Genomic DNA, 12,115 nt, shown 5'->3' with positions numbered 1-12,115 from the left:
GTACTTTCAGAAATGTACATTAAGGGCCATATTTACTAAGCAGTGCTATTCCATAAGGCACCTTCCAGCACTTGAAGAAATGTTATAATCAATTCAGTTGAATGGGCTGTAAGTGGATATATTTACATAATACTTAGGTGGTGCTGAAAGGTCTTGTATGGTGTAGCACGGCTTCGTAAATATGGCTTCTGATAACCCCTAGTCCATAGAAGGCACGTCCGTGCTGAGCCGTGCGGACGCTCCGCGCTGAGCCCCTGCATCCTCCATGAGGATTTTATTTATTTATTTATAAAATATTTTACCAGGAAGTAATACATTGAGAGTTACCTCTCTTTTTCAAGTATGTTCTGGGCACAGAGTAAAACAAATAATACATGGTTACAAGTACAGTTACATAAATGAACAGGGTATACATTATATACAAGACATTGCGTGCACAGTTAGAGAAAATATATATTATGAGCGTATGAAACAGATACAGACCAGATTAAAATGTGAGACAGCCTTAGATTTGAAAGAACTTAAACTGGTGGTGGATGTGAGAGTCTCTGGTAGGTTGTTCCAGTTTGGGGTGCACGGAAGGAGAAGGAGGAACGTCCGGATACTTTGTTGAGCCTTGGGACCATGAATAGTCTTTTGGAGTCTGATCTCAGGTGATAATTGCTGCAAGTGGTAGGGGTGAGGAGCTTGTTCAGGTAGCTGGGTAGCTTGCCCATGAAGAATTTAAAGGCAAGACAGGAAAGGTGAACTTTGCGCCTAGACTCTAGTGTTGACCAATCTAGTTCTTTGAGCATTTCGCAGTGATGTGTGTTGTAGTTACATTGGAGAACAAAACGACAAATTGAATTGTAGAGGTTGTCAAGTTTGCTAAGGTGGGTTTGAGGAGCCGAGCCATATACTATGTCTCCATAGTCAATAATTGGCATTAGCATCTGCTGTGCGATACGCTTTCTGACCAGGAGACTTAGGGAGGATTTGTTCCTGTAAAGTACCCCTAGTTTGGCATATGTCTTGGTTGTCAGGGTATCAATGTGCATCCCGAATGTTAAGTGGGAGTCAAACCATAAGCGCAGGTATTTAAAACTAGTGACAGGTGTTAGGGTGGTGTTAGCGTTTGTTCTAATCAGGAGCTCAGTCACTGGAAGCTTTACAAATTTAGTCTTGGTCCCAAATACCATTGTTACAGTCTTGTCAGTGTTTAAAAACAGTTTGTTTTGGGAAATCCAGTTTTCGAGTCTCAAAAATTCAGACTGAAGTATGTGTTGAAGGTCAGAGAGGCTATGACTGTGTGCATATAGGATTGTGTCATCTGCATACGTGTGTATTGAGGCTTCCTTACAAGCTGTGGGAAGATCATTAATGAACACTGAGAAGCGTAGGGGCCCCAGAACAGAGCCTTGCGGGACACCACAGGTGATATCCAGGGGGTTGGAGTTAGAGCCTGAGATGGACACATGTTGGGATCTTCCTGATAGGTAGGACTGAAACCAGTTTAAAGCATGCTTCCCTATTCCAGAGCTCTGGAGTTTGTTAAGCAGGATAGCATGATCAACAGTATCAAAAGCCTTTGCAAAATCTAGGAATACTGCACCAGTGAGTTGTCCCCGTTTCATTCCACACTGGATTTCATTGCAAACTTTTAGCAGGGTAGTTACGGTGGAGTGTTTGGGACGAAACCCAGATTGGAATTGGCTAGGGAAATTTTTCTTGGTATAGAAATCGCTTAATTGGGAGTGGACACATTTTTCCATGACTTTGGATAGAATTGGGAGAAGTGACATTGGCCTGTAGTTTGAGACAGTGTTTTTGTCCCCACTTTTGAAGATTGGGACAACTCTGGCAGTTTTCCAGGTCTTAAGGATATGGCCTGCAGACAGGATAGAGTTGACTATGGACGCAATTGTTTTGGCAATGGCTGGGGCACCAAGTCGTAGGAACCTAGATTGTAGTAAGTCGGGTCCACATTGGCTGCTTAGTTTTAGTTTGAGGAGCGCTTGTAGAATCTCCTCTTCAGATTCTGAGCCAAATTGAAAACTGTGGGCAGTGTTGGGAGGGGGTGGGACTGTAGGGGTACTCCCAGGATGAGATTCAGGTTTGTGGTTTGGGCTGTGTTTCACTAATAAGTTAGTGGCACACCCCACAAAGTAATCATTGAATGCATTTGCAATGTCAGTGGGGTTTGTCAGAGTAATATCCCCCTTAGTGATATTACTTGGTTGTTGATGGTTAGGAGGCTGGAATATATTGTTGATAACCTTCCAGAAGTTAGCTGGGTTTGATGTATTCTGGTGGAGATTGTCAGAGTAATATTGTGCTTTTGCATGCCTTGTTTGCCTTGTGCACATGTTCCGCATGCATCTGTAGTGATTGAGATCCTTGGTAGTGCCAGTTACTTTGTAGCTTTTCCACAAGGCATCCCTGAATTGGTAGAGTGCTATAAGGTCAGGTGTAACCCATGGAAGGTGGGCCCCCCGTACCCTTATTGTGCGTAGTGGAGCATGGGTATCGCAGAGTTTTAAGAACTCGGATTGGAAATAGTCGAGCGCAGAATCAGGGTCGGGAACAAAATCGATTCTGTGCCATGGGCAGTTGGTAAGGTCATCCAGAAACTGTTGTGGGTTAAAGTTTTTAAATGTTCTAGTGAGGAGAACTTTAGGGCTTGAATGGGGCGGTTTAATTTTTCTTACACAGTACACTATTGCATGGTCACTGAAAATATCAGGAAGGATGCCAGAGGATTGGATTCTGCTGGGGTTTGAGGAGAGAATCCAGTCTAGCAAGGAATGGTTATGCGATTTCAGGTTTATCCGTGTGGGTTGGGAAATGAGTTGCGATAGGTTAAGTGACTTGAGTTGTATCTGGATTTTGTGGTTTTTAGGGTCAAGCCAATTGAAGTTGAAATCCCCAAGAACTAGCAGCTCACTCTTCTCATTCAGAGAGGAAATGGAGCCAAGAAATTGGGTGATATCAGTCAGGGATTGTAGAGGGGCTTTAGGGGGGCGGTAGATGCCAGCAAGCAAGATGGGCTTAGAAAAGGGGAAGCAGATTTTGCCAACTAGAATTTCAAAAGAGGGTGAGCTTGGTGGGCAATTTAACAGTGTAAATTGTAATGTGTCTGCAATATAAAATAACACCCCTCCTCCTCTCTTTGACCTATCTCTCCTAAAAATGGAGTATCCCTGAATGGCAATATTTGCATCAGGGGTTTTAGGGGATAGCCATGTTTCTGTAAGAACGATGGCTTTGGGTTTATACATAAGGCACCATGCCCTTAGTTCGTCCAGTTTGGGCAGCAGGCTCCGGATGTTTATATGGGCGACAGATACAGTAGCCCTTTTTGGAATTTAAAGGTGGAATTCTCAGGGGCATGGGACAGAGCTGAAATGGGAGGACCTGGGTTAGGTTCAATATCACCTGCTAAAGAGAGTAACAGTATGAGTAGAAATTTGGGTAGTTGTTTGCAAGTTGTAAATTTGTGGTGTTTCCCATTTGAGTGAGCAGTGGTTGGTGTGCTAGTTTTTAGAGTTCTCCACCAACATTCAGTAGATAGTGCAAGGCTTCTGAGTAGTCCAGGGTGTATGGTGATGTTGGGTGTGGGCCAGGATGGAGGAGTTTGTAGTGGGTAGAGGGAGTAACATTTCCATGAGGCCAGGAGAAAGAAAAAAGTTAAAATACATAGCAGGTTCATGATGCCAGAGGTAGGCAGTGCTGCAAGGAGCTGTTGTGAGCAGAGTGAGTGTGAGCAGACTAAACAGCAGGTGTGTGCCTGTTCCTTGTCAAATGTTTAGCTGTATTGCAATGCTAGAGTCAGTTCAGGGTTTCAGTGTATTGTGCAGTCAGTTTTGGGAGAGACTGCAGTAAATAAGTTGTAAAGGGGTGGGGGGTTGAAATAGGCAGGTTAGCAAGCTTGGGATCATAGTGTGATCTGAATAGCTTACCGTTTGTTGTCTTGAGTAAAAGAGTTTGCAGTAGATCCAGTCCCCAGTCACCTCTAGTCAAACTATAGTCTAACTGTATTTATCACTTAAAAAGCTCACTTTAAAGGCCTCACTATCTAATGCCAATTGCAGTTCCAGCAAAGATGCAGGAAAGGTGTTGGTATTATACAGATAATGCAGTTACACGACCCTCCCCCTCCCCAATAAATCAGCTTGTTCCAGTTGGTCAATTAACAGCACAGAGTTAAGAGGAAAAAAAAAAAAACTTTTTAAATTCAAACATACTAACTTATATCAATTCTACAAGGCCAGAGTCAGTCTGTCTTTTACACAGGATTTGCACATCAGGAACATACTTATATCAATTCTACAAGGCCAGAGTCAGTCTGTCTTTTACATAGGATTTGCACATCAGGAACATACTTATATCAATTCTACAAGGCCAGAGTCAGTCTTTTACACAGGATTTGCACATCAGGAGCATACTTATATCAATTCTACAAGGCCAGAGTCAGTCGTTTACACAGGATTTGCACATCAGGAACATACTTATATCAATTCTACAAGGCCAGAGTCATTCTTTTACACAGGATTTGCACATCAGGAACATACCTGTGAAGAGAATGCAATTAGATCCATGTCATATCAGCTGAGGTTATTGGTCTTGCATGAAGAAAGTGAGTATATTAACTATAGTCTAACTGTATTTATCACTTAAAAAGCTCACTTTAAATGCCTCACTGTCTAATGCCTCACTGTCTAATGCCTCACTGTCTAATGCTAAAGGATGTCTTTAGAGGGGGCTCACGCGAGTGTCCGCAGGCGTGCTGAGGCGCTGGATTTTTCAGCCGGCAGACAAACTGTTTTTCAGAGCACTGTTGGCTGAAAACATCCAATCAGCGCGGAGCAGCGTCAACGTCACGGCGCCGTGACGTCGGCGCCATGATGTTGACGTCGGTGCGTCGTGGGCGATAGGCCCAGCGACGTCCCTGCCCCGCCTCCCTCAGTCTCCCCCCGCCTCCCGATCGCGCCCGCTGGCTCGCCTGCATGGGCATGAAATCGCGCAGATTTCAGCAGGCGAGCCTCAGCGTCAGCGCGCCTCAGCCCTGCTACCCCCTCTATGGCCCCAGCCTAAGGCTTCAGATTCCATTTGTGTGCCTCAAACACCTGGGCCCATATTTACTAAGTGGTCTTTTGTTATACTGTAAGACACCTTCCTACACTTATAGCTCATTCAAGTAAATGGGTTGTGAGTTGTCTTTTAGTGTAAAACATAACTGACAAGTATTACACTGTTTTTTTGTTTACGTTCCTGTGAAGCAGCATCAATATAATTGTATGTATCGCCCTTATTTATACAGAGTATTAAACAAATGCCTGAAGAATAGATATGTGTTATTGTCCAAACTCCACTACTATATTACCTTTAGATGCTGCTTGAGGATTCCTGTTGTAATATTAAATAATTTTTAAAACAAAATGTTAAGTAAATGAGCAGGCTGCACATGCAGATCTTAGCTGCTAATTATTGTTTTTTTATAGTCTTATTGCAGTTGCAAACCTGGAATGATAAGCCGGGCAATTCCTGCTGGATGCTATTTACCTAGCGTATGCCGCCCACATATATGTGATAAAAGTGCACAATGTGAATCATCAGCTGCTGGAACACCTATGTAAGTTTTCTAACATAGACAGTTTTAGAAAAGTAAATACTGTACCCTCAAAGCACTCTTAGTAAACATAACTACATGTTTATGTTTATGTATGCTTCTATTTGAAATGAAAACAGTACAATTACTATTCATTTTCTGCCAAATAAGTTGGTTTCAAAAGTATAGTAAGAAATCAATATTTTATGTTTATATTTTTGTTAAATAAATCATGACACGGTGTAATACTGCTGCGGCACAGTTTATTCGAGCATTTGCCCGTTCTGTGCCGCAGCAGTAGCCTGGCGCGCGCCCGAGTGTGACGGGCGCGAGCCAAAGCAGCGGAAGAGCGCCCTCCGATCGGGGCGCTCTCCCTACCGCTGCCGGGTCCGCCGGGTCCCCCGGAACCCCCTGCCGCTATCCCGCGATCGCGGGACACCAGGGCTCCCTCGGGGAGCCCCTGGACACGCGTGCAGGGGGCGCACGCTCCCGATGACGCGTGACCGCGCGTCTATGACGCGCGGCACGCCGAGGGGCGGCCACTAGCAAGCCGGGAGATTTCCCGGCTTGCCGGTACCGACCACACTTCAATAAAGTGTGTCGGTAGTGTATGTCATGTGCTGTTGTTCATCTGAGGTTTTTATTTACCTAATTTTAAGACATGCTAAGGAACAGATGATTGTTATTATGTATATATTCATGTAGAGGTATCAGTACCGTGTTAGCCGAACATCAAAAATGAAATAGATGATACCGTTCTGTGGCTAACGAAATGCTTTTATTTGTGCGAGCTTTCGAGATACACTGATCTCTTCTTCCGGCAATGTTACAAGCAAGCAAGTGAATCAATGAAGCAAGCAAAGGGTATACTTTCCAAGAGACACTGTTTTTAAGTATAACCTTTGCTTGCTTCATTCATTGTAACATCGCCGGAAGAAGAGATCAGTGTATCTCGAAAGCTCACACAAATAAAAGCATTTCGTTAGCCACAGAACGGTATCATCTATTTAATTTTTGGATTATATATATATATATATATACAGCTAAACCCCGTTATAACGCGGGTCTCGGGGTCCACCCCGAGACCACCGCGTTACTAACGGGGTCGCGAGAAAAAAAAATGGCCGCCGCACTTTAGCGCATATTCATCCCGCGGGACAGGAGATGGGAGCGGGCATGTCCCTCCGCTCCCCGCTTCCCCCTGTCACCGCGGGACAGCCCGCGGGGCAGGAGATGGGAGCGGGGATGTCCCTCCTGTCCCCGCTTCCCCCTGTCACCGCGGGACAGGCCGCGGGGCAGGAGATGGGAGCGGGGATGTCCCTCCTGTCCCCGCTTCCCCCTGTCACCGCGGGACAGGCCGCGGGGCAGGAGATGGGAGCGGGGATGTCCCTCAGGTCGCCGCTTACCTCAAATCCCGCTGCCTGCATGGAGGTGGTAGCGGGGGGTTTCTTCTCCCCACCGCTGTCCCCGGTGCTCCCGCTGTCTGCGCGGGAGGAGGGGGGGGGGGAGCGGGTGGTGGTGCTGGTCGCGGCCTTTCCTCTGCTCCGACCCCACCCCCCGTCTGTGTAGAGTGAGAGTGTGTGTGTGTATGTGTGTGTGTATGTATATATGGGAGAGAAAGTGTGTGTGTGTGTAAATGGGTGTGTGTATGTGGGTGTGAGTGTGTGTAAGTGTCTGTGAGTGTGTGTAAGTGTCTGAGTGTGTGTGTAAGTGTGTGTAAGTGTGTGTAAGTGTGTGTAAGTGTGTGTAAGTGTGTGTGAGTGTCTAAGTGTGTCTAAGTGTGTGTGAGTGTGCGTAAGTGTGCGTAAGTGTGCGTGGGTGTGTGTGAGTGTGCATGAGTGTGCGTAAGTGTTCGTGAGTGTCTGTGAGTGTCTGTGAGTGTCTGTAAGTGTGTGTGAGTGTCTGTGAGTGTGTGTAAGTGTGTGTGAGTGTCTGTGAGTGTCTAAGTGTGTGTAAGTGTGTGTGTGTGAGTGTGTGTGAGTGTCTGTGAGTGTGCGTAAGTGTGCGTGAGTGTGCGTGAGTGTGCGTGAGTGTGCGTAAGTGTGTGTGAGTGTCTGTGAGTGTCTGTAAGTGTGTGTGAGTGTGTGTGAGTGTCTGTGAGTGTGTGTAAGTAAGTGTAAGAGCCGGAGCGGGAGGTGGGAGGTTTGACAGGGGGGGGGGGCGTGGCTTGAGTGGAGGGACCCGCTACTCTCCCCCCCCTCCAACCACGGACTGCAGGAGGGAGCTGCTACTCTCCCCCCCCCTCCCTATACGGGCTGAAAGGAGGGACCCGGGACTCTCCCCCCCCCCTCCCTCACGGACTCGAGCTGGAGCACACATACATACAACACCATACACACACACACACACACACACACAGGACTCTCAGCACTCATACACACACACGCGCGCACACACATGCAGGCACTCACGCACTCACACACACACACACAGACAGGCACTCGCACTCACACACACAGACCGCTAACCCCCCCTGCCGCAGTACAGGGCCCGCCGTAGCCGCAGCGCAGGGCCCCGCCACCCCCCCAACCCCCACATGCACAATGACTTCCCACCCCCTTAACTTTGTGAAACAAAAGTCACAAGACGTTGTACAGGCAAAATACATCTGTTAAAGTGCAGTTGTCTGTTTATTTCTATATAATAATTGTGTGCAGTGTGCAGTGTGTGTGCAGTGTGTGTGCAGTGTGTCAGTGTGTGCAGTGTGAGCAATGAGCAGTGTGTGTGCAGTGTGCAGTGTGTGTGCAGTGTGTCCAATGAGCAGTGTGTGTGCAGTGTGCAGGTGTGTGTGCAGTGTGTGTGCAGTGTCAGTGTGTGCAGTGTGAGCAATGAGAAGTGTGTGTGCAGTGTGCAGTGTGTGTGCAGTGTGAGCAATGAGCAGTGTGTGTGCAGTGTGCAGTGTGTGTGCAGTGTGTCAGTGTGTGCAGTTGTGAGCAATGAGCAGTGTGTGTGCAGTGTGCAGTGTGTGTGCAGTGTGTCAGTGTGTGCAGTGTGAGCAATGAGCAGTGTGTGTGCAGTGTGCAGTGTGTGTGCAGTGTGTCAGTGTGTGCAGTGTGAGCAATGAGCAGTGTGTGTGCAGTGTCAGTGTGTGCAGTGTGCAGTGTGTGTTGCAGTGTGTGTGCAGTGTGTGTGCAGTGTGTGTGCAGTGTGTGTGACAGTGTGAGCAATGAGCAGTGTGTGTGCAGTGTGCAGTGTGTGTGCAGTGTGCAGTGTGCAGTGTGCAGTGTGCAGTGTGTGTGCAGTGTGTCAGTGTGTGCAGTGTGCAGTGTGTGTGCAGTGTGTGTGCAGTGTGTGTGCAGTGTGGCAGTGTGAGCAGTGTGTGTGCAGTGAGTGTGTGCAGTGTGTGCAGTGTGTGCAGTGTGCAAAAAAAATGTAAAAAAAAAAAAAAAAAAATTAAATTTTTTTTTTTTTTTTTTTTAAACGGGAGCCACGGGAAAACCGCGTTATAACCGAATCGCGGTATAACGAGGCGCGTTATAACGGGGTTTAGCTGTATATATATTATATACTAGCTGAGAGCCCCGGCGTTGCCGGGATGTTTGTGGTGTGGGTGTGGCATTTGGGTGGGGAGTGGTCCACGCGGCCCATGTGCGGTGGTAGTGCTGTTGTGGCTGTACTTATGGTGATTGTATCGGTGTGCTGATTTGGGAGGGTTTGGTGCTGATGTGGGGGTGCGGATGTGGGTGTGCCGATGGGGGAGGTGCAAAGGTGCCGATGTGTGAGTGCTGATGGTGTTGATGGGGGCTGGGAATGGCGGGGAGCCGAGAATGCCAGTGTGCTGGGGGGGCATGGGATACCGGTGTGCTGATGTGGTGGTGCTGGGGATAGTGTGTGTATACGTGTGTGTGTGTATACATTGTATGTGTGTGTGTGTGTGTATACATGTGTGTGTATGTGTACGTGTGTGTGTATACATGTTTGTGTGTATACATTGTATGTGTGTGTGTGTGTATACATGTGTGTGTGTGTGTATACATGTGTGTGTGTATACATGTGTGTGTGTATACACATGTGTGTGTATACATTGTGTGTGTGTATACACATGTGTGTATACACGTGTGTGTATACACGTGTATACATGTTTGTGTGTGTGTATACATGTTTGTGTGTATACATTGTATGTGTGTGTGTATAAGTGTGTGTGTGTATAAGTGTGTGTGTATACATGTGTGTAGGGGGGAGGGGGGGGGAGGAGGTGGGAAGGGGGGGGGGAGGAGGTGGGAAGGGGGGGGGGAGGGAGGTGGGAAGGGGGGGGGAGGAGGTGGGAAGGGGGGGGGGAGGATGTGGGAAAGGGGGGGGGAGGAGGTGGAAAGGTGGGGGGGGGGAGAGGATGGTGGGAAGGGGGGGAGGAGGTGGGAAGGGGGGGGAGAGGAGGTGGGAAGGGGGGGGGGGAGGTGGAGGAGGGGAAGGGGGGGGGGGGGGAGGTGGTGGGGGGGAAGGGGGGGGGGAGGTGGTTGGGGAAGGGGGGGAGGGGGGGAGGGAAGGGGGGAGGGGGGGAAGGGGGAGGGAGGGGGGTGAGGGAGGTGAAGTCCGCTCACTCACTCCGTCCAGCCGCTCCCACGTGGATCTGAGGCGGGAGGCCCGGGCCGCGCTTCCCCTCTCCGGTAGCGGCGCACGTGAGGGGGAGTGCAGGAGGCCCGGGCCGCGCTTCCTCCGGGAGCGGCGCACGTGAGGGGGAGAGCAGGAGGCCCGGGCCGCGCTTCCTCCGGGAGCGCGGCACGTGAGGGGGAGAGCAGGAGGCCCGGGCCGCGCCGCGAGGGTGGAGGAGGCTGGAGTTTGCTGCTCTCCGCGGCGCACGGTGAGGGTGATGGTGCGGCTGGGGATGTTGCGGAGCGTGGGGATTTGGGTGAGGTGGGGAGGGGGGAGAGAGTGAGGGGCACAGGGAGAGAGGGGTGTGTGTGTGTGTGTGTGTGTGTGTGTGTGTGTGTTTTTTTTTATTTATTTTTGTTTGGCCCGTCACTCTGCCTCAGGCCAATGAGAGGTGGGGGGGCGGGCAGGCCAAGGGACCAATGAGATTGCCGCTAGGGACGCAGACATACAGTGAACTCAGAAATATATAGTATATATAATATATAATATATATATATATATATATATATATATATATATATATGTATATATATATATATATATATATATATATATATATATATATGTATATATATATATATATATACACACATATTCCCAGATAGCTCAAACTCCTACATCCACCACATCATGAATACATATTTATGCAAAATGAGTGCTACTGAGCGTGGCAAATGTATACGTACAACAGAAGACACGGGTGCCCAATGCTACATCAAATTGACAAAACATATATGGTAATGAGTATAAAGTATAAATACTTGAATAATAATAGTAATAACTTGGTTATTTAGTTAAACCCTTTGGCCAAAGCGTTGTAAGCCTGCATACCAACCCTAATATATATATATATATATATATATATATATATATATATATATATATATATATATATATACACATATACAAAAAGGTAAGGCGGTGCAACTGCCTTGTGATAAAGATAGCAGACCGGGACTACTCAAATAAATGCAAATGCTTTAATGGCACATAGACAACAAAAACTCACTCTTACACGTTTCGCACGGGTGACTGCGCTTTATCAAAGTACAGATAACACACAGACGTCTCGACTTAAAATACCCAACCTGCCCTGCGGGATAGCCAATGGGGGCTTAGTGAACACTTGATCTCATACACATCATAGAAGGTAAACTCCTCCATGTGACACAAAGTAGGAGATACAGGATATATACATCACCGCAAAAGCAGGGGGAAAAATAACATTTAAAAACATTAACCAAAGGGAGAGTCCATAAACCTTAAACTAATAACTACAGATGTAAATAAATGTAGTCTAAAAGAATGTAGTTCTTAAACCAATATATTCACAGAATACTCCCATGGATATAAGATAAACAATAATAAGAAAAGATGTTAAAAACAAAGAGAACGTTGCTACAATAGATCCTAAAATTAATGAACAAAAAAATGGAAAAACATATAATATTACTGACAAAATGAATATTATAAAGAATTAATTCTGTACATATATGCTAAATATATATACTTAGACAAATGCAACACGGGTGTTAATATAAATCAAAAGATAAATATGGACATATCTATGCATTGAAAAACATTATCCAGTTGTTCATTAGATCTTTAAAAATTCCCAAGATCTAAATTAATTTAGAGATGAAAATGGATACTACGCAAAAACCCATAACAGGAATTACTTATTCAATCTTTGTTTCACAGACACAGCTATTGAATATCTCTGAAATGCAAATTACTGTATATATATATATATATATATATATATATATATATATATATATATATATAAATATACATATATATATATATATGAGAGAAATATGAAGTGGCGCCTTTCAAATTCTAAACCTACACAGATAACGAAATAAGTCTCCAAAGCTATAGTAAACTAGACTATAAGAGTGCAGTATACTATGCCATACAATAAAAATGCATCAA

The 12,115-nt window shown here is 46.3% G+C and overlaps 1 protein-coding gene across 4 annotated transcripts in view; it reads left to right on the top strand.

Annotated features, from left to right (window-relative positions):
• Positions 1-12,115, top strand: part of STAB1 (stabilin 1) — a 474,288-nt gene that overhangs the window by 120,990 nt on the left and 341,183 nt on the right. For all 4 annotated transcript variants that reach the window (XR_012788655.1, XM_075575004.1, XM_075575003.1 and 1 more), the window contains exon 9: positions 5,481-5,611. Coding sequence is in view for 3 of the 4 variants with exons in the window: in XM_075575004.1 (XP_075431119.1) it covers positions 5,481-5,611 (131 nt within the window). In the remaining variant the exon portion in view is untranslated. The remainder of the gene's footprint in view (positions 1-5,480; positions 5,612-12,115) is intronic.

This window comes from Ascaphus truei, chromosome 17 (genome assembly GCF_040206685.1).
Source record: "Ascaphus truei isolate aAscTru1 chromosome 17, aAscTru1.hap1, whole genome shotgun sequence".
Classification (NCBI taxonomy): Eukaryota; Metazoa; Chordata; class Amphibia; order Anura; family Ascaphidae; genus Ascaphus; species Ascaphus truei.
Note: the sequence above shows the minus strand (reverse complement) of the source record. Positions and strands in the feature narration are given on the sequence as shown.